This window comes from Rana temporaria, chromosome 2 (assembly GCF_905171775.1).
Source record: "Rana temporaria chromosome 2, aRanTem1.1, whole genome shotgun sequence".
Lineage (NCBI taxonomy): Eukaryota > Metazoa > Chordata > Amphibia > Anura > Ranidae > Rana > Rana temporaria.
In genome coordinates, this window is record NC_053490.1 from 326,806,103 (window position 1) to 326,828,259 (window position 22,157).

Here is a 22,157-nt window from a genome sequence, read left to right on the forward strand (position 1 = left end):
TATATTGTGTTTTATTTCTTTGAGAGTTGCCCTACATCATTTTTTGGTATTTATTTAGTATAGAAAGTTGAGAATCACTTATGGGTGTCGGCCAGCAACTTTTCTAGTACAAGTTTTAGCACTTATTTTTGTTGCGGTTCACAAATATATTGGATTGCGCAGCTTGAATTCTGATACACTTTTACATAGTTCTTCCTCTTTCAGGATTAATTTCACACTAAACACAGACATGGATGAGACATTTTCTGACTTCTTATGCCGCGTACACACGATTATTTTTCAGCATGAAAAAAATGACGTTTTTCAGCATGTAGAAAAAACAAAGTTTTTCCAACTTCATCATTAAAACAACGTTGCCCACACACCATCATTTTTTAAAAATAATCTAGCAAAGCGCGGTGACGTACAACATGTACGACGACGCTATAAAGCTGAAGTTCCATTCGCCTTTGGGATGCTTTAGCTGATTCCCTGTTAGTAAAAGACTATTCGCGCTTTTCTGTCTGTTACAGCGTAATATGTGCTTACTCCATTATGAACGGTAGTTTTACCAGAACGAGCTCTCCCGTCTCATAACTTCTGAGCATGCGCGGGTTTTTAACGACGTTTTACACACTATCATTTTTTACAACCCAAAAAACGACAGTTTAAAACGACGTTAAAAAATGCAGCATGTTCAAATTTTTTTTTTGTCGTTTTTGAGAACCCGAAAAATGATGTGAAGCCCACACACGATCATATTTAATGACATTTTTTAAAAACAACGTTTTTTTCATGCCGAAAAATGATTGTGTGTATGCGGCAATATTTCTTGATTTAGCAACTTCAGCCCCAGAAAATGTTACCCCCTTCCTGACCAGAGCACTTTTTACAAGTTTGCACTGTGTCGCTTTAACTGACTATGCAATGCTGTACCCAAAGAAATTTTGAGTCTTTTTTTTTTTTCTCCCCACAACTAGAGGTTTCTTTTGGTGGTGTTTGATCACTTCTGCAGTTTTTTTTTATTTTTTTGAAAAAAAATATTTTTTACTTTTTGCTATAATAATACCCTCAATTAAAAAAAAAAAATACAATTTCTTCATCAGTTTAGGCCAATATATATTCTTGTACATATTTTTAGTAAAAAAAAAAAACGCAATAGGCATATATTGATTGGTTTGTGCAAAAGTTATAGCGTCTACCACCTATAGGAAAGATTTATGCCATTTTTATTATTATTTTTTTTACTAGTAATGGCGATGATCTGCCATTTTTAGCAGTATTGCCACAGACAGATCAGTAAACAATAAGTTTACACCCACAAATCCCCATGCTGGCTCTCGTGCATGCGCTCACGCCCACCGGCCACGCACATCGGGTCCCCTGCTGTGCAGCGGGCACGCGCATGCCCTCTGGTGGCTCTTAACAGAGACCCCGTACCGGGTTTCGCGCAGCGGTGCCATTGTGCCGAAGTATAAATACGTGAGCCGGTTGGGAACCGGTTAAGGATAAGTGCACGTCAAAACAACAGTATACCTTTTTTTCCCCCTTTGTCCTGATCTAACTGATCCCACCCTCGACAGATGCAGACCAAGATCTGATCTGTTGTATCCCAGATTCACAAGGCTGCCATCTGTTGTCTGTTTATACATTCTTATTTTTTGTTTACAGACTTTTATAAAAAGGAGACATGACAATGAAATGTCACACCGTACAGGGAATGTATACAAAAATAGCAGGACCGCTCCAAAAATCCTGCTAGCCGCATCTTTGGAGCGGTATAGGAGCAGGGTGTTTACCGCTCCTTCCCATTGAAATCAATGGGAAACCGTGGTAATACCGCCGGCAATGCGCCTCTGCAGAGGTATTAACCCTCTTTTGGCTGCTAGCGGGGGTTAAAACTGCACCGCTAGCAGCCGAATATTGCGGTAAATACGCGCTAAAAATCGCCACTATACCACCTCCGCTGCCCCGCTGGGCCTTACACACTGGCAGGCTTCGTTAGATTCCCCGCTGAGCAGGCAGATTCCATCTACTGAGCTGGCAGATGTCTGGTCCGTGTCCACTCCGCTTATGCATAGCGGACACAGACACAGCCTGCTTTCCTCTATGGGCGGTCGAAAGTAAATGGACTGCTTTCCAAACCTATCCACCAGATGGATGGGGACCAGATCTCATTTATCTGTTTTTAGCTAATAGAATCAAATTGTCTCCATAGAGGAAACTGGAGGGTACAATCAGGTTCACCTGAAAAACCGATCCGATTGGTTTGCCCGTGTGAAAGGGCCCTTAAGGTCGCATAGAGTATATAACAGCTGAGATAAAAATAATAGAAATACAATTCCAAAGAGAAATACAACACAAAGGGTATCAATTTTCAGCTTAAGGAGGAGTTCCACCCAAATTTGGAACTTCCTCTTAACCCACTCCTCTCCCCCTTACATGCCACATTTGGCATGTAATTTTTTTGGGGGGGGAGTGGGGGCTTCAGCACGAGTGGGACTTCCTGTCCCACTTCCTCCTTCCTGTAGGCGACTAAGCTTAATCGCCTTCAGGAAGTGGCTGCTGTAGGCGATCGCCTAGGACACGTCACAGGTCCTAGGCGATCTCCTGGCCAATTACGCGGCGCCGGGCCGCGCCGCTCGCGCATGCGCAGTGCCGCGCCGCTCGCGCATGCGCAGTGGGTGCCCGGCCGTGAAGCCGAAAGCTGTCACGGCCGGGTGCCCACACTGAAGATGAAGACGCCGGCCGGGGAGGGGGGGAGAGGAGCGGAGCCCCGGCCGGCGCGTCGCTGGAGCGCTGGAGCAGGTAAGTGCCTGTTTATTAAAAGCCAGCAGCTACACTTTTTGTTGCTGCTGACTTTTAATAAACATAAAAATGGCTGGAACTCCCCTTTAAGTGAAGTGAGAATTGCCATATACTTACCAAATTCACATACAGACAAGAAGGCATGCAATATAAAATAAATACTTGACCATCCTGCTACACTGAGGAATGATAAATGTTTAGAATTTTTAAAAAGTTATTGAAAAAGAAAATTGGAATATATATAAATATATATACTCAGGAATGATTTACAGGTAGAAGAGCTAAATGACATCAGAGATGGGGCAAGGAGGGAGGTGGAGTCCGTATGGGTGGAACTCCAAGGGGTGGAAGTTGGAAATTACTAGTGGGGGTATGTTACAGGCCCACTAACCTGAAGGAAGAGGTGAAGTTGGATCTCTTTTCGCAGTTAAAAATGGCAGCAAGACAGGGAAATGTCATCATAATGGGGGACTTCAACTATCCCGACATTAACTGGGCGGAGGGGATAGACAGCCCACTTATTAAAGGCCCGCCATTTCTTAATGGAGTTGTAAAGGAAAACATTTTTTTGCCTAAAATTAATGTCTGCAAGGTAGACAGAGAGAATAGTGTATTGATTCTGTTAAACATCAATAAATGCCTATTAATTTCCTTAATCTTTATCACCTCCGGCGTTCTAGTTTCTGTTCTCGCATTCACTTCCTGGTTTGCAGTGCTTGTTCATGTAAGAACTTCCCAGTATACATTGTGGCACGCCCAGTAATTCACACCTTCTTGAAGTCTCTAACACGTAGAGAGCGTCCTGCCGCACAGATGTAGTTCCCAGGAGGGGGCGAGCACGTCACTGACCACTGCAGTAAAGCCTCCCTTCACGGTGGTGAGTAACAATCAGACAAGCAGGAAGTGAACAGAACAGAGAAGAAATAGAGCAACTTCTGAGCAGAAACGAACAATTAGGAAGTGAAAAGAGGAATGTCTGCAGGTAAAGGATGCTTATTATGAAAACATTTTTTCTCTTCCGCTCATGGACAGACACAGCACTTTAAGTGTTAAAAACACTTCTCTCAATACAGCACCTCCCAGGGGGCGTGTCCCCCGAGTACATCCCACTCTGGAACATCCAGCCTCAGTTTTTTTCTGCCTATCATTAGGAGAAGATATGGCCTTTCTGGAGCCCATGTGCTCTGGAGATTTTTTGCGATTTTTCGCCTTTATTTGATTTTTTTTCCTGCATTTTTGGATCCTGGGATCTACTATCAACTGCCGACTGGGTGACAGGCTGGATCTTGATCCTTGTAGTCCCCCCATGTTCGGCCATTGAGCGTGTGCCGGCCTTTAGCTAGGCTGTCCACGACATGCCCCGTTGCTCCAGTGGCGGCCGGTGAGCTATATGCTACAGGGCGCACATATGACCGGTCTCTATGGCTTTGTCACAGTGTGCCGGGCCGACAGCCATGCCGTATTTACCTGCGGACGTTGGGTCTGTCTGAAATGCCTCCAGCCGGTGGTCGCAGGATGGGTAAGTAGTATCCCCTTGCCTCGGCAGGGTGGTTCGGCTGGTGCATTCCTGGGGAGGTCGACTGAGGGTCCGCCCTGCTTTCCTCTCTCCCTTCCTCCCTCTTTCCCCTTTCTGGGTGGCGGCTGTGAGGTGGGGGGTCCACCTGGGGGGGCTCTGCTGCTGTGGGGTGCTGTTGTTTTTTATTGTACTTATGTGCTGTGTATGCTGGACAGTGTCTGCTGTGTGTTACTGGGTTTTTTTAAACACGTGTACGGCCGCCATTTTACCGGTGACACGGTTCTATATTTTGGCAGCCATTTTCTTGTAGCCCACATGCTGTTTTTTCTGCATGTCGGCAGCCATCTTGGAAAAGTTTTGGCCTCTAGTGTCTGGAATAACGGCGCCAAAGCGCAGCATTCTTCCTGAGGGACGGCACAGCACGGACAGCGTTCTCAGCTCTGCAGAGTAGTACAGCCTGTTTTTGGGTGGTGAGTCTCCTGGGGGTCCCCTGCTCTCTGTAACAGCCGGGAGGGTGGCCTGTGGGTCCTGTTTTCTGCAGTACTAAGGCGGCATATATAGGTGGGTCAGCATGGAGTCTGAACCAGAGGCTTCTACCCCAACCATTTCAGAGTTAACCCTTAGTGCCCCTGCGACCTCGGTAGTGCTATGACTGTCCTTGAGGCGTTTGTTGCCAGAATTGAAGCGGCAAGTGGCCAGAAGGGGGTTAAAAAGCGCCCCCTCTCTGCGCCTGCTTCTGGGGATGTCTCTGACGCGGAATCAGGCCCTGCTACTGCATCTGGCCCTGGTTCTATCATGTCAGATGATGCAGACTTGGCCCACACGGACAATGAGGATGACTCTGCTTCAGGGTCAAAGCATGATAAGGAATTTGTTGGAGCTCTTATCACTGCGGTGCGGGACACTCAAAAACTTGAGAATATGGCGGAGGCATCAGCCATGCCAGGCCCTTTTGGGTTCCGCAAGCCACCCCGCACGGCGAAAGTGTTTCCTTGTGTTCCATATCTGGACAAACTGTTATACAAGGAATGGGAACGGCCGCAGAAAGGTTTTGCAGTACCAAAATACTTTGCGGTCCGTTACCCGTTTGAGGAGGATTTCCTAAAAAAGTGGGTATCTCCTCCGTCAGTGGACACTCCGGTGTCCAGGCTAAACAAGGCCACCACGTTGCCTGTGGAAGGGGCTCCCGCATTTAAGGACCCCGCAGATAGGAGAGCTGAGGCTGTTGCCCGCTCCATATTCACAGTGGTGGGGTCGGCGGTGAGACCGGTTTTGGCCGGGGCTCTGGTGTCGCAGACACTTACCGAACGGGCTAAGTCCCTGGTGCAGGAGCTGGAGGCGCAGAATGCTTCTGAGACCTGCGTGGACCTGGCCGACCAGTTGGTGCAAGGCCTAAAATTTGTCTGTGAGTCGGCCCTGGATACACTTCCCTTGCTCTCCAGGGCCTCCGCCTACGCGATGGTACTACGCCGCCTTGTGTGGCTAAAGTGTTGGTCTGCGGACCAGTCCTCTAAGAAGGCCCTGGTGGACTTACCCTTTAAGGGTGAACGTTTTTTTGGGGCGTCCCTGGATGACATCATAAAAGATGCCACAGGCGGTAGTAGCACTCTGCTCCCGCAATCTGGGAAGGGTAAGGAGCCTTGCTGTAAGCAAGGGCCCTCATTTACTACCCCCAAGTGGTTTTCCTTCCACTTCACAATTATGTGCCACTTTGTGTTGGTCTATCACATAAAATCCCAATAGAATACATTCACGTTTTTGGTTGTAACATGACAAAATGTGGAAGATATCAAGGGGTATGAATACTTTTTCAAGGCACTCTAAGTGTTGTCCCGGTGATGGAAACACACCCCAAATCCGTGTTGACAAGTGAGCTCCCACCACACTTACCCAAAAGATTTTACCCCTTTTCTCAAAGGAGTTCAAACACGCTTGAGGTAAGTGTATATCCGGATGGGAGCTGTAATTAATCCTCCCTTGATGATCTGAGTAGTTTAATGCATCAGAAGCTGCTCTCCTATGTCCTTAGTAACTTGTAGACAAGGGGGAGACACAAATAATTCCCTCATAGTGTAATAGTTTAAAAGATTTATTACAAAATGTTTAAAAACACACTTACGGGGGCGTGTCCTGGCTATGGAGGAGTGAGGACGTGTGTGTCTGCTGCTCCGTTCCACCGCCGCACAATATCACAGCTACGAGCGTGGGACCTCCGCCAAACACCTCCTAAGATGTCTCACAAGAACCGGGCATCCTCGCAGCCCCCCCGGGTGGACCGCACAAAGCAGGGACAGCTGGATTCCTTCCTCACGGAGCCAAATAGGAGCGGCCGCGAGACCTCCAAGATGGCGCCGGCCGGGAAATCACAGCATGCAGCGCAGGTTTCACAGGCTGCCACGTCTCGGTCCCAGCTACAGGCATACTCCCCTGTGCCTTCCCCGTCGCTGGTGAGTGACCCGACGGCCCCGGTTTCCCCGAGCTCGCCCTCCTCACTACTAGGCCTGTTAGAGGGGCCTGACCCTCTGGAGGACGGGGACATCAGACGCCATATTTGGGCCCTCCCTACCAAAGCAGACTTGGAGCGCTTTGCGGATCGGGTCGAGAGGGCCCTGAAGGAAGACGTGGCCCAGCTCAAGGCTGACACTACCCACCTAGGTAACACGGTGGAAACCCTGGAACAAAAGCTGGAGGACGTGCTTCCAGTCATCTCCCAGCTACAAGAAACATGCTCCGCTCAGAGTCACCAGATAGAGGCCCTGTTGTGCCATTTAGATGACATGGAGAATCGCAGTCGCAGGGCGAATATCCGGATACGGGGCCTGCCTGAGGCGACAAGTGCCAGGGACATTGTTCCTACCTTGGAGGATATATTTAAGGACATCTTGGGCCTGCCTGCCACTGCTGTGGTGGAGATTGACCGCGCGCACAGGGCTCTCAAACCCCCGTCCCAAGACGTGAACAACCCGTGCGATGTCATCTGCAAACTCCATAAATATACGCTTAAGGACCGTATCATGCAAAAAATGCGGGATAAATCCCACTATGATTTTGACGGTGCGCACTTGTCCTTTTACCAAGACATTTCCAGGCGCACTCTCATGCAGCGGCGGTTGCTGCGGCCTCTCCTGGTAGCCTTACAAGAAGCAGGCCTGTCATACCGATGGGGTTTCCCCTTTTATCTGCAGGCCACTAAGGAGGGCAGAACTGTGACCCTTCGCACAAAAGATGATCTACCGCACTTCTTATCTTCCCTCGACCTGGACCCGGTGGATTTCCCGGACTGGAGGACCTCATCGGCTCTTCCCGCTATCTCCCTCCCACCCTCGGGTCCTTGGCAGACGGCCAAGCGCAGGAACCGCAGAAGAGGACGTGGACAGCGCATCTCTGAATCCTCACAGGGCCCTGCTCCGGTCGGAGACTGATGAACTTTTGTGCATAGGCTCGCTATACAGCTTCTTCCTCTCCTTCTTTTTTAATTTTTTTTTACATCTCCGGCTGGAGATGCTGGAAGATTCCTGACATTGGCATGCTGACGCCCGCCTACCACAGACCTGGCGCTGCTTGTGCCCTTTGTATCTGCTTCACTAGTGATTTATGGCTCCCTGTCCCTCTCTCCCTCACCACCCCACGTCTGACGCGGTGGACGGTGGCGGATGCCCCCCCTCTCCCTCTTTCCATGTTGGCCACGTTCCCCCAGTAGGCCACACCCTCATTTCGGGTACTGATCCCCATTGGGATCTTGGACTGGGGTCCGAGCACCCCTTCCGTAAGGACTGGGGTCCCGGACAGGGTCCATAGTGATTTCGTTAGACTGTTTGGCCTAGGCCATCTTGTCATGTTTCTTATGTCTTTACGTTTTTTTGATGATTGCTTTTTTATCTCCCTCCTATCTCTTTTCTATGCCCCCCTTTTTTTTTCTTCTTCTCCTTCCTCCTTCCCTCGTCTTTCCCCCCTCTCTCCTTTTCCTAGGTGCGTTTTACTGCTCTGCCTCCCACACCGGGCGCCTCGCAATGATCAGCAACTCCATTCTCTCCGACTCTACCTATGGCCACCCTGCAGGTAAGCTCCTATAATGTTCGAGGCCTATGCTCTCCTCACAAACGTAGCAAGCTTTGGGGGGAGTTGAAGCGGCTGAAGGCACAGGTGGTGTTCCTACAAGAGACCCACTTCACGCCACGGTCGCTACCCAGGCTCCCTAAACATCTTTTTAGCCAGTGGTTTCTTAGCACGTCTCCGACCCCTAAGTCCAGATGTACAGCTATTGCCATACACCGGTCGTGCCCCTTTCAGCCCACTGATACCCTGATCGACCCTTTGGGTCGCTATGTGTTCCTGAAGGGCTCCCTAGCGGGACATGTATACACATTTGCGTCCATCTACGCCCCTAACACAAATTAGTTGGGTTTCCTCGATTCTACACTGGAACGATTGGGTGAATTTAGAGAGGGCTTCCTGATCTTGGGGGGAGACTTCAATGTCAGCCCTGACCCCTTGCTGGACACATCCCACGCTAGACCAACGCATTCTCATGCGTTCCTTAAGCATTTCCGCAAATCCCTTCAGTCCCTCCTGCTGACAGATAGCTGGCGCTTGTTACACCCCACTGACCGTGACTTTAGCTACTACTCCACGGTACACAACGTTTATACCCGCATAGACCACCTATATGTGGATCGGAACACCCTGGAACTCCTGCAATCTGCCTCGATAGGCTCGATCACCATTTCAGATCACGCGCCGGTCTCTGTCGTCTTTGCTCTTCCCTCGGGATCGCGACGCTCCTGGACATGGCGGCTCAATGATAACTTACTAGACGATACGGGGGTGGTGGGTGAAGTCTCGGATACCTTGTCCCATTACTTCTCTGAAAACTCTAGTGATGGCACGTTGTGGGAGGCCCATAAGGCTGTGGTTAGAGGGGCATTGATCTCTCAGGGGTCCCGGTTGAAACGGGAACGCATGGCGGACTTTCACAGGGTGTACACCGCCCTCCAGAAGGCTGAACTCCACCATAAGGCGACGGGGGGACCAGAGGCACTGAGCACCTTGACTGAGCTGCGGGAACTGCTCCTGCGTCTTTTGGATAGACAGGCGCATAAACGATTCCGCTATATGTCCCATAAGTTCTATGAACATGGGAATAAATGCGGGCGCATGCTAGCACGAGCGCTACGAGCTCGGACTGCGCAGATGCATGTCCATAAGCTGTATTCCCCTTCAGGGGAGCCGACGGTCCTGTCCTCTAAAATTGCTGCGGGCTTTCGGGACTACTACGCCACTTTATACGACTTGAACTCTGGACTCCCCCCTCGGCGAGGGACACCAAGCGTCAGGCGATTCGGGACTACTTGGCCTCGTCGGGTCTCCCTTCACTCACGGACGATCAGTCCTCAACTTTAGAACAACCAATTACCCTGTCTGAGCTTAGATTGACAATTAAATCTTTACCCAATGGGAAGAGCCCGGGCCCGGATGGGTTCACTACGGCCTACTATGCGACATTTCTCTCCCACTTAGAGGCACCCTTGTTGAGTTACTTCAACTCTATAGCAGAGGGCAAAACAATTCCCCCGTAGGCATTATTAGCTCACATCACGGTAATTCCGAAAGAGGGCAAGGACCCCGCCGCCCCACAGAGTTACCGCCCTATTTCCCTCCTCAACCTGGACGTGAAGATACTAGCAAAAATATTGGCTAATAGGCTCAAACATCTGTTGCCCGGACTTGTGCACCTTGATCAGACGGGCTTTATTCCAGGCAGGGAAGCCAGGGACAATTCCCTGAGAGCGATTCAGCTTATTCACTGGGCTCGCTCCCGCACAGACCCCCAACCCTACCTTATCTTATCAACTGATGCCGAAAAGGCATTTGACCGGGTTGATTGGTCATACCTGCAGGAGGTGCTTAGCCATTTAGGCCTGGGACCCCGCATGTATGCTTCCGTCTTAGCCCTTTACTCTGATCCATGTGCACAAGTGAAGGTGAACGGTACCCTTTCTTCCCGCTTCCCCATCAGGAACGGCACGAGACAGGGCTGCCCTCTCTCACCCCTCCTTTTTGCTCTGGTGCTAGAGCCTTTGCTCCGCACTGTTAGGGCAAATGGTGATATTAAGGGTCTGCAGGTCGGGAATGCGGAGCATAAGCTTTCGGCTTATGCTGATGATGTCCTTTTCCACCTAGAGAGCCCCCTGATCTCGTTGCCGAATCTGTTGAAGGAACTTAAACACTTCGGAACCCTATGCAACTTTAAAATAAATTATGGGAAATCTGAGATCCTCCCCATTAACTTATCACCGGACCTAGCGAAGAGACTTAAAGACGCCTTCCCATTTTCATGGGCCAAGACATCCCTGCGCTACCTAGGTGTACAGCTCACAGATAGATATGACGCCCTATACAATGCTAACTTCCCCCCCCTGCTAGCCGCAATTAAGGCGGACCTTTCCCAGTGGACTCGCACTGCCTTCACCTGGCTGGGCCGGGTGAACGTAGTGAAAATGAACGTTTTGCCCCGCATCCTTTTTTATTTTCAGATGCTTCCGATTCGATTGCCCAGGCTATTCTTTGACCGTCTCTCTAGCATGCTAACGGAGTTCGTCTGGAATGCACGTAAGCCCCGAATAGCTCTTAAGATGCTGAAACGCTCTAAGACGGAGGGTGGACTGGGATTCCCTGACGTTAGGCGATATTACAGAACGGTGGCCCTTCAGAGGATACTCAACTGGCGTTTCCATACTCACTCGAAGCTCTGGGTGTCTCTGGAGAAATGTCTTGCGGGACGGAACCTATCATACGCACCATGGTTACAGCGGGAACATAGGGGACTTTCAGAGACGACTTCCCCATTGACGAAGCACGTGCTTGCGATCTGGAACAGAATGAATGTTGCGCTTAAATTGTCTCCCCCTGTGTCGCCGCTGGCCCCATTGGGTGGCTTTCTTTGGTTCCCTCCGGGAGAGCAAATGGCCTTTTTTGAATCATGGCTAGATGATGGAAACGCCAGTTGCGGGAAACTTATAAAGGATGGTAAACTCCTAGCTTATGAGACCCTCCCTACGGGACGACACGGCCCACGGATGAATTTCTGGCGCTATAGGCAGCTGCACCACTTTTTTGAGAAACAGGGCCATAGGATCAGGGACCCCTCCTCTCTTACCCCATTTGAAAGTCTTTTTGCTAGTGAAGATCCTACCCCCCACTTGGTATCGGAGCTGTACCACCTGCTGGGGTCCGCTGCCCCTCTGCCTACACCTGCTTATATACGGAGATGGGAGAGGGATCTGGATCAGGTCCTGACGGAAACGCAACTGACCCATCTCTACCGCCTCACTCATACTTCCTCCGTAGACTCTAAAACCCAAGAGACAAATTTTAAAATATTGTCTCGCTGGTACCGTGTGCCGGCGGACATGGCGTGCATTTACCCTGCTGAATCCGGGTTGTGCTGGCGCAGGTTTGGGCACAGGGGTACGCTCCTCCATGTTTGGTGGGATTGCCCCTTGATTGTACCCTTCTGGGCGGACGTTAAAGATCAGATACTGATGATCACGGGGATTGATATCCCCCTCTCTCCGGTGCACTTCCTTCTCCATGTCCCGACAGTCCCTCTAAGTCAGTATAAGAAAAGTGTTATTCCACATTTACTTAACGCAGCCAGGCGGCTGCTTCCAACTTACTGGAGGCAGTCCAAAGTTCCTGGTCGTGAGGACTGGACGCGGGTGGTGAGTGCCATCGGAGAGGCTGAGAGGTGGGTGGCGACCTGTCGCGAACAGCATACGGCCATTTGGGCGCCGTGGACGGACTACGTCTCGGACCCTAACTTAGTTCCCAGTAGCCTAGATGTCGCCCTGCTGGAACTTGCGGAGCCCTCCCTTAAGACCCGCAGGCTGCAGGCTCTCGCTGGTGGAGAGGCTGAACCCCTTGGTAGTTAGCCGAGGAGGTGGTCGGTCGATGATGGAACTTTGGACTGGAGTGATGCGCCCGGTGTGGAGGTGGACGTGCCCTTCGCTAGCGTTTGAGGTATGCACTGCTCTTCTCTCTCCCCTTTCTTACCCCCCCTTCTTTTTTTTCCCTTTTTTTTTTTTTTTTTTTCTTTCTCTCTACCCCTTCTCATCTTCCCCCCTTCTTCTTTCTCTCTACGCCTTTCATTTACTACTCAGTTACAGGTGCCTCTCCCTCTTTCCCCCTCTTTTACTCTTCAGTTTTGTTTCTTTTCCTAATTTTTGTGATATTTTGCCAGTGGGACTTTTATGCCTGTGTATGTTGGATATGCTGTGAGGTTAACCGAAAACCGCTACTGGACCGTGATTAGTACCACGGCCTCGCCTAAGTGCCTTAGATGGCCCTGGCCCTCTGGCTCACCCGAGGGTGTTGGGTGGTAGTTGGAGGCCTCAGTGCCCCCCCCCCTCCGCCCTGGGTGTGGGCAACAGATCTGGGTCCGAGCCTTGCGGCCTCTTAGTCCCCCTATTGTTTTTGGCTTCTTGCAATGGCACATATATGAACTCCCTACCTGGCTCGTCCCCGGGGTTTGGGGGTTCGGTGGATACCTTAGCTTTTTCTCTCCGAGGCTCCATTTTGTTGTTGTTTGCCTCCATACCCTCTTAGAAGGCCGCCCACTTGGCTACCTTGCTGCCCCGGGGCCGGCGCGGCTGCCGACGCCCTCTTGGATGGTGGCTGCCGTGGTGGTCCCCGGGTTTACAATTTCGTTTAATAAAGCTGTTGATGGATGCATATACATTATGATTTGTCCGAGATAAACCTTGGCTGTTCGATGGTCCTGCGAGGCCGGATTTCGATATGTAAAATCCCGTTGGACGTGCCTGTCCTATGCCTTATATGCCTCCCCCCCCCCTTTTTTTATTTTCTGTTCCTTTTATTCCTTCAATAAAATACTGATTATACAAAAAAAAAAAAACACACTTACAATGTGGTCGAAAAAAAAACAGCATCTATGAAAACCCGGAATGCAGGTTTGCATTCCAACGAGCCTAAGTGAGGTGCGCCGGAAGGTCCCACCCTATGTGTTTTATCAGTAAACGTCTGACGTCACCGGGGGTCCTCTTACTTGCTTTTACCGGAGGGACCCAGGGATTGTGGGATATGTAGTGAGTGGAAATGTTATTTTTTAGACTTCACACAGAGTTCATGCATTAACCTGTGCAGTGCCTTGCCGCATGTTTCAAATAAACAGAAATTTATGACAAAAAAAAAAGCACCATGAAACTACATAATCAATGCACTTCTTATGGGGGTGAAAAAACAATGTGCACGTAGGAAGGTTTATGATGCCTCTAAAAATTCTATAACTCTAGCATTATAGAGTACATACATTAACTGAACGTGTGCAATCAATTTGTGCACTGTCATGATGGGCCTCAAGATGGCGCCATGTAGCTACTAATAAGTTACCTACTTTAAAAAGTGATGTTATTTTAATATTTGATGCTGTCGTAATGTATTTTCATGTTTTGTTGCCCATACATATCAATCTGATCATTCCATATTTCAAATTTGCAAGCAAATTAGCACATTTTCATCACTTTGAGTATTTTTCTGAGGTTGAGTTGAAAAAGAAGCAATCAAACGGACTACACATTTTGTCATTGAAGTGTTGGTGATGTATGTAGCATTGCACCAGTTTTTCACTCTTATGTCAAATTTGAGATCTAATAATATTGATCAAAATTACAATTAGAATTTTTAGGTTGATCCTAAAGAAAAGGAAAAAGTAGTATTTGCACTAACATCCACTTTATCAGGACAAGCTTTCAGGATAAGTTCCCTTCTTCAGGGTCCAGGCAGTACCAGTACAAAAAGTTTTAGTTGACAACCTTTGAGGGGGGAACCCCCCCCCCCCCCACACACACACAAATTCAGCTTTTTGCAACTCCTCAGGCTGAGAGCTGGTTGCTCCCATCCCATTTAAAGCAAGGCAAGGTCATGTCCGACAACAGCATTAAAATGCTGGCTGCCCTTCACTAGGTAAAACTCAGACGTGCCTTGCACATGTTGTCAACCCGGTGGTGCAATGGTTGCTCGTTAAGTATTGTGGCTTCCAGGAGGTCCTTGGTTGAGCCATAAGAGTTTGTGGCCACTTTAGACAGCCATGCCCTGCTAGTGTTCGCCTTGCAGAAATGCAGCACCAACACAGGTGCGCACACCACCTAATTTGTGAAACCCCCACAGGCGGGAACTCAGTGCTTGCCATTGCAATAACAGCAGTGTGCCATCAAACATTACCTGTGCGATTATGGTAAGAGGACAGGCTCTGGGGAGCTCTGGTTCTTTTCACAGCATCAATGGCTCTGCAATGCATCGGCATTCAGGATGCGAGCAGCATCTATGCGACTTTCAAAGAGGCAACCAGAATGGTGAGGCACAATGAGGTTGGAATTAGTGATATGATGCCTCTTGTGTTCCTCCTGCAGCAGGCACTCCATGGCCTAATAGACCTAGTGATGGAGGCAAAGCAGCATAAAAAAAGGAGGGCATGCTGCAGTTTTTGGGCCAGCAGGATCCTCTACCTTCTGCCTTCATCACTGTAAGGCACAGGCAGCAGGAGGCAGAAGAGGGATATCAGGGGGATGAGAAGAGTTTGGGTGCTAGCACTGAGATTGGGGAGGTGGTACCACCACTGAGCCCTGGTTCACATTGTAGCGATTTGGCATGCTACTTGACATGTTAAACCGCATGCCAAATCGGCGGCTATTGCCGGAAATTGAATAGTCTGAATTTGCGGCGCCGCACTGATTCCCAGAAGTAGTTTTTGTACTAATTTTGGCGACTTCAGGGTGCGATTTCAATAGACATCTGTGCAATGTCTCTGAAATCACCCCCGAAATTGGGACTGACATGCGGGCATGAAATTGTGCGAGTTCAGCTCTTTGTTGGCTCTGGATGTAGTATGCTTATAGTTTCAAGGAATAGGTTCCCCCCTTTCCTGTTAGGCTCACTTTACCAGATCTGTGAGCTCCTCTTGGACTTTTTGGCATCAGGCAGCTGTTTCATAGATTTGTAAGGCTGCCGCGTGGTCTTCTGTTCATATTCTCAAAGTTATACCAGGTGGACATTTCTGCCTCATCTGATGCTAGCTTTTGGTGTAAGGTCGTTTAGGTGGCTTTTTTGAGCTAAAGGCAGTGCCCGGTTTTTGTTTATGCTGGGCTTGTTAATGTTTGTTAGTTGACGGACACAGGTCCCTCCTCTCTGTGATTATGGTCATGCTCTTAGGGCTTAACAAACTTGCTTGGAATCTAGGAGCCAGCTAAAAAAGATAGGAGCCAGGAACGGGCCCGTCCCACCAAGCTTGTGCGCAGAAGCGAACGCATGCGTGAGTAGCGCCCGCATATGAAAGCGGTGTTCAAACCACACATATGAAGTATTACCGCGATTGGTAGAGTGAGCATTAATTCCATCCCCATACCTCCTCTCTAACTCAAAACATGCAACCTGTAAAAAATTTTAAATGTCGCCTATGGAGATTTTAAAGGGTAAAAGTTTGTCGCCATTCCACGAGCGGACGCAATTTTGAAGCGTGACATGTTGGGTATCAATTTACTTGGCGTAACATTATCTTTCACAATATAAAAGAAGTGGGCTAACTTTACTGGTGTCTTATTTTTTAATTAAAAAAAGTGAATTTTTTTCCAAAAAAGTGTGCTTGTAAGACCGCTGCGCAAATACGGTGTGACAAAGTATTGCAATGACCGCCATTTTATTCTCTAGGGTGTTGGAATAAAAAATATATATATATATATATATATATATATATATATATACATATATATACAGGGCTCAAAATTTCAAGCTCTGAGCTTCTAGCCAGGCCTCAAGTGTTACTCGCCACCAGTTGCCTCACCTAAACCAGGGGGAAATGGCACTGGGGGCAAACCAGGGGGACATGGCACTGGGGGCAAACCAGGGGGACATGGACTTTTTTACTTCTGCAAATATTGCTCTCCCTCTTCTTATGTACAAGACTCCCTCCTCCTTCTCTGCCGTCTCTCGGGAACCAGGTCTTTTCCCCCATTCTCTTGCTGTCTCCTCTGCAACCCCCAATCCATCCTCCTCTCTCTCTCCCTCTCCTATTCTACCCACTCTCATAATCAGGAGCCCCTGTGTGCGGCTCCACACTTTCATGTCCCCACTTCCCCCTTTCATTGTCGTGCAGTGAGGAGAGGAGCTGCAGCACAGCGGGAGGGAATACAATCCAGCACCAAGATTCACACACCTACATAGCCATTGACACCACAACACAGCGCACACTGACACCGCACAGCATACTGCCGCTCTCTTGTCAGGGCAACTCTTGGTGAGCGCTGTGCTGCACTGCCTACCTGGGACACCCAGAGTGGTGATAATCGCAGTCCTCCAGCTCACTTGTTCCTTCCTGCTATCTGCTCTCCAGCTACATTGGTCAGGTTGGGAAGCCAGGCTCAGAGAGGTCATACTGTTAGGTCCCATGGCTTAACGAGAATTGTAAGGAGAGCACCTGTGTACTGCTCTGCATGTGTGCGGCTCACCCGACTACTTTTCCTGGGCACGCACCTTTCCTCTTCGGCCGCCAATCACAGCGTGGCTCTAAGTGTAGGCACAGATTGGACTGTTATCACTCGCCCGCAGCTTAAATCCACTCGCCAAATGCTAGCAGGCGAGTGGAAATTTTGAGGGCTGTATATATATATATATATATATATATATATATATATATATATATATATATATATATATATATATTACGGGTGTAACGGATCGTCACCGATCCGTGATCCGAACGGGCCACCCCGTTCGGATCGGCACACCCCGCGATCCGTGGAGCGCTCCGGAGCCTAGGCCTAGGAAAGTCCCCGGCTTTGGCCTAGCTCCGGAGCGGCGGCCAGTCTGCTTGCCAGAGCCCAGCGTGACACGCCTCCCCGCCTCCCCGGGGAGGCGTGTCACGCTGTGCACTGGGCTCTAGCAAGCTGAATGGGAATGTTAGCAGTGAAGCACTGGTGTGAGAGGAGGGGGGGGAAAGGGGGAAAAAAGAGCACAATAGCAATTCACAGGGGTGGATTAAAGAGGAAGCAGGTGAGGCTGTTTGGGACTTAAAGTACAATCTTGATGTTTTTACAGCAAAAAAAAAAAAAAATATATATATATATATTTTGCTGTAAAAACATCAAGATTGTACTTTAAGTCCCAAACAGCCTCACCTGCTTCCTCTTTAATCCACCCCTGTGAATTGCTATTGTGCTCTTTTTTCGGATCAGCAAAAAAAAAAAAAAAAGGTTCCTTTTTTTAATTGGTCCAAAAAAATATATATATTATTTTATTATATATATATATATATATATATATATATATATATATATATATATATATATATATATATATATATATATATATATATATATATATATATATACATTTTTTTTTTTTGGACCAATGAAAAAACGGACCCTTTTTTTTTTTTTTTTTGCTGATCCGAAAATGATCCGATCCGTGACTCCTGATCCGAGGATCGATCCGATCCGTGAGTTTTTTGATCCGTTGCACCCCTAATATATATATATATATATATATATATATATATAGTGCCTTGCGAAAGTAGTCGGCCCCCTTAAACTTTGCGACCTTTTGCCACATTTCAGGCTTCAAACATAAAGATATAAAACTGTAATTTTTTTTGGAAAAATCAACAACAAGTGGGACACAATCATGAACTGGAACATCATTTATTGGATATTTTAAACTTTTTTAACAAATAAAAAACTGAAAAATTGGGCGTGCAAAATTATTCAGCCCCCTTAAGTTAATACTTTGTAGCGCCACCTTTTGCTGCGATTACAGCTGTAAGTCGCTTGGGGTATGTCTCTATCAGTTTTGCACATCGAGAGACTGACATTTTTGCCCATTCCTCCTTGCAAAACAGCTCAAGCTCAGTGAGGTTGGATGGAGAGCGTTTGTGAACAGCAGTTTTCAGTTCTTTCCACAGATTCGCGATTGGCAGGGGGCGCATGGAGACGCAGGATACCCCAGCTGTGCCGCTCCAGGCACCAGGTTGTTAATTCTAGTCGCAAATGCTCTTAGTACTGCTCTATTACAAAACTGAGCTCTGCTGGTAGTAGGTGTTTATGCCTGGGATTGGCCTACAGTTTTCCTTTTTTGCCAGTATCCAATAAACCTGTAGGCGGCAGTATAATTTGAAGATTTAGGACTTCCTGTGCCCTTCAATGTAAGGATTTTATGGTGTGTACAAAAATCCTATTTTTCCTACCACACATGCCTTAGAATAATGTTGGCCCATTACTATGATGGGTGTTCCTAATAATAGTGTTGCACCGATACTGGTGTCGGTGCTGATACAAAGCCTTTGCACGCGTACTTGTACTCATGCTTTGATAATAAACTGATACCTTCAGACTTGGTCGCATATATGCAGGCTTGTTTGCAGTATGAATTCAAAGCCTGGTCCTGTGCCATTTCATTAGTGGTGCAGGTGCGATTCCAATGTAAATTGTATTGTATGAGATTAGAAATCGCACAGGACTCTTTTTTCAAATCGCACTGCAGCTGACCCGCACTTGGGTGAACAGGCTATAAAAACTCACTAAAACACGCATGAAAACTGATGTGAAGTGATGTCAGTTTTCATGCATGTATGGTGTGAACGAGCCCTAAAAAAACTATCACATGACACTAAAATAGATATCGGTAATTGGTATCGGCGAGTACATTACTTAAAAAAAATATTGGTACCCCTACTCTTTTATTGTTGCCACGGTGGCTGAATCTAGTATATCAGCTCCTAAATAAAGTACGTACAGTATTTATATTTCATCACTAGAGGGAGCAGCTCACAAAGAAAAGTAGTGCATGTAAATGTGCCTCAATCCTAATGCAGATTGCCACAAAACCAAGGGTAGGGAGATGCAGTATAACAAAGTTGTTATCTCCCTACCCTTGGTTTTGTGGCAATCTGCATTGATTTGTTGTGGTGGAATAATAAGTCTGCTTAAAATTTTGTCACATCATTATGACCGTATAAGGGATGCCATTTTTTTTTCTTTGTTTTTTCTAAATGTTTAAGAGGATTGTTGGAAGTTAAAATGATCGTAAAGAGAAAATACTTCATGCTTTCAATAATTTAACAAAATTAGCTTTTAGGCCTCATGTACACAGGGTTTCTGATTAGCCCCTCTGAACGTCAGAACTCTTGGCAGGAGAAAAACTACTTAAAAAAACGTGTTGCCGTGTATTGCATATTTATTCAGATGCGTTTTGGCCAGAATATTAATTTATTCTGCCCATTGGAATGCATTAATACTCAAGCGCTAGATGTATCTAGGCCCAGATCCACGAAGCAGTTACGTTGGCGTATCTATAACTTCTAGGATGCTCCGGCGTATCTTTGTTTTGTATCCACAAAACAAGATACGCCTGAAGCTGGGCTAGACCCGACTGACGTACGTCTTAGTACGCTGTCGGATCTAAGGTGCATATTTACGCTGGCCGCTAGGTGGCGCTTCTGTTGATTTCCGCGTCGAGTATGCAAATGGGCTAGATACGCCAATCCACAAACGTACGTCCGCCCGGCGCATTTTTTACTTCGTTTACGTAAGGCTTTTTTCGGCGTAACGTTACCCCTGCTCTTTGAGGCGTACGCAATGTTAAGTATGGACGTCGGTAGGTCCTGACCCCTGCAAACTGGAAACATCCCACAAGAGCTGCAGTTTTGAAGATGCTCAGACCCAGTCTTTTAAGCATTACAATTGGCGCTTGTCAAAGTTGCTCTAATATTTACAGATGCCCATTTTATTCTGCCTTCGATCAACTTCAAGACAACATGCTGCCTAATATAATCCACCCACTTACAGATACCATTGTAATGAGATATTCAATGATATTCACTTTACCTGTCAGTGATCATAATATTATATCTGATTGGTGTATATAAAGCTACATTCAGTTAAGCTGATGGGGAAACCAGAAACAAAAATAGTCACTTGTATTGTGAACTTGTTTACCTGTTTTCTTATGTTTTAGATTTTTGAGTGGTGTTACTTTCGGAAATACGGAACGTCTTTCATTGAGCAAGTGTCTGTAAACCATTTACGGCCGTTGATGGGAGGAATCGATCCAGGAGTCTCTGCAGATGGTTTCTTTTCCAACACTACAGGCAGCGAAACCAGCAGGCAAGCTTTGTCAGGTGACTGATAGTGACTGGAAATAGCACAAGCATTTCCAAAATGATTACATACTGCAGATGAATGGAACACTTAGTGACAGGATCATGTGGCATCACTGAATGGACTGAAAATCCTCAGCAACATACAATGACTGGGCCTAAAAAAGCAGAAGTTCCACAGTCTGGTTTCCATTTGACTGACTCAGTTAGGGTCACGGGTGTTAGATGAACTGTAGTGACTCAATGTAATGCTAAGTGAGTGCACATCATGTCTCTGTTCTTCTAGACACCTCAGAATTCGCAATTACATTTTTGTGGCATAAAATACTTATTTCTATATTTTTTACTATAAATTACTAGTATCCGAATAATGCTTTTAAAAACCTCAATAACCTGTAGACATGATTATTGTCTAGGGACCTTTTGCTTTCATTTAAATCAGTAATTGAAGAAAGTGCAGCTGTAAAGCTTTACAAATGTAACCATTATAAAATGAAGGCTTTCCCCTTATCGTTCATTAGGGGACAAGGTAAGACTGATGCATTGTATGCCTTATCAGTCATCCTATGCCCCAAGTGAGCTCAGTGAGAATAGGATTTACTAGGGGGGCTTAACTTGATTCATAGAACCAATCTATCATTTTTTGTCCCCTTTCCCTCCTGTGAACTCTGCAAAACTTGAACTGTGATTATATTTATATATATATATATATTTCTACATATATAGACAGGCTAGTAATGCAAAATCCTTCAATGCGAATAACTTCTGAATTGACAATTTTAGAACTTTTCAGACCTGGCACTCTTGTATTCTTTACACTAAAGTGAAAGAATCAAAGTATTTTAATGTACATGTAAACTGCAGTAGTTCATTTACCATATTAAAAGCTTGCTTTGAGAAGCATACTGCAAAAAATATTTAATTGATTGATAAGCTTTCCGAGAAAGTTTTAATAAACTCTTAATTATAACAGCACTGGTAGATGCTCTTTCTTCCAACAGTACTTTTTTTTCCACTTAAAGTAATACTAAAGTCTCGTTTTTTTTCTTATAAAAATAACAAACATGGTATACTTACCTTCTCTGTTGCAGTGGTTTTGCACAGAGCAGCCCTGATCCTCCTCTTCTCAGGTCCCTCTTCTGTGCTCCTGGCCCCTCTCTCTTGTTGAGTGCCCCCACAGCAAGCTTGCTATGGGGGCACCAGAGCTGAGTCACAGCTCCCTGTGTCTATTTAGACACTGAGCCCCGAACCAGCCCCTCTTCCCTCATTGGCTAGCTATTGATTGACAGCAGCGGGAGCCAATGGCGCTGCTTCTGTCTCAGCCAATCAGTAAGGAGAATCTCGGACAGCTGAGACACTCATGGATATCGTTAGACAGAGAGGGACCTCAGGTAATTAGGGTGGCTGCTGCACACAGGAGGCTTTTTATCTTCATGCATAGAATGCATTAGGATAAAAAACCTTCTGCCTTTACAACCCCTTTAAACATTACATTAGTCACTTCACCACGCTCAGCCTCCTGCAGTGGTAGTAGATACTACTGTTTTTAAATGATAGAGAAAATGGTCAGAAATGATATTAGGGACATTGGGAGAGGGGCTATATCAAATAAACAAGATATACAGTCCTTTCCTCTTGTTTTGAATTTTTTTTTTTTTTTATATAATCTTTATTTATCCATAAAGAGATTTT

General features: G+C 46.9%; 1 protein-coding gene across 2 annotated transcripts in view; it reads left to right on the top strand.

Annotated features, from left to right (window-relative positions):
• LOC120927054 (suppressor of tumorigenicity 7 protein homolog) overlaps positions 1–22,157 on the top strand; it is a 241,553-nt gene that overhangs the window by 18,183 nt on the left and 201,213 nt on the right. For both annotated transcript variants that reach the window (XM_040337485.1, XM_040337486.1), the window contains exon 3: positions 20,324–20,486. In XM_040337485.1, the coding sequence (XP_040193419.1) occupies positions 20,324–20,486 (163 nt within the window). The remainder of the gene's footprint in view (positions 1–20,323; positions 20,487–22,157) is intronic.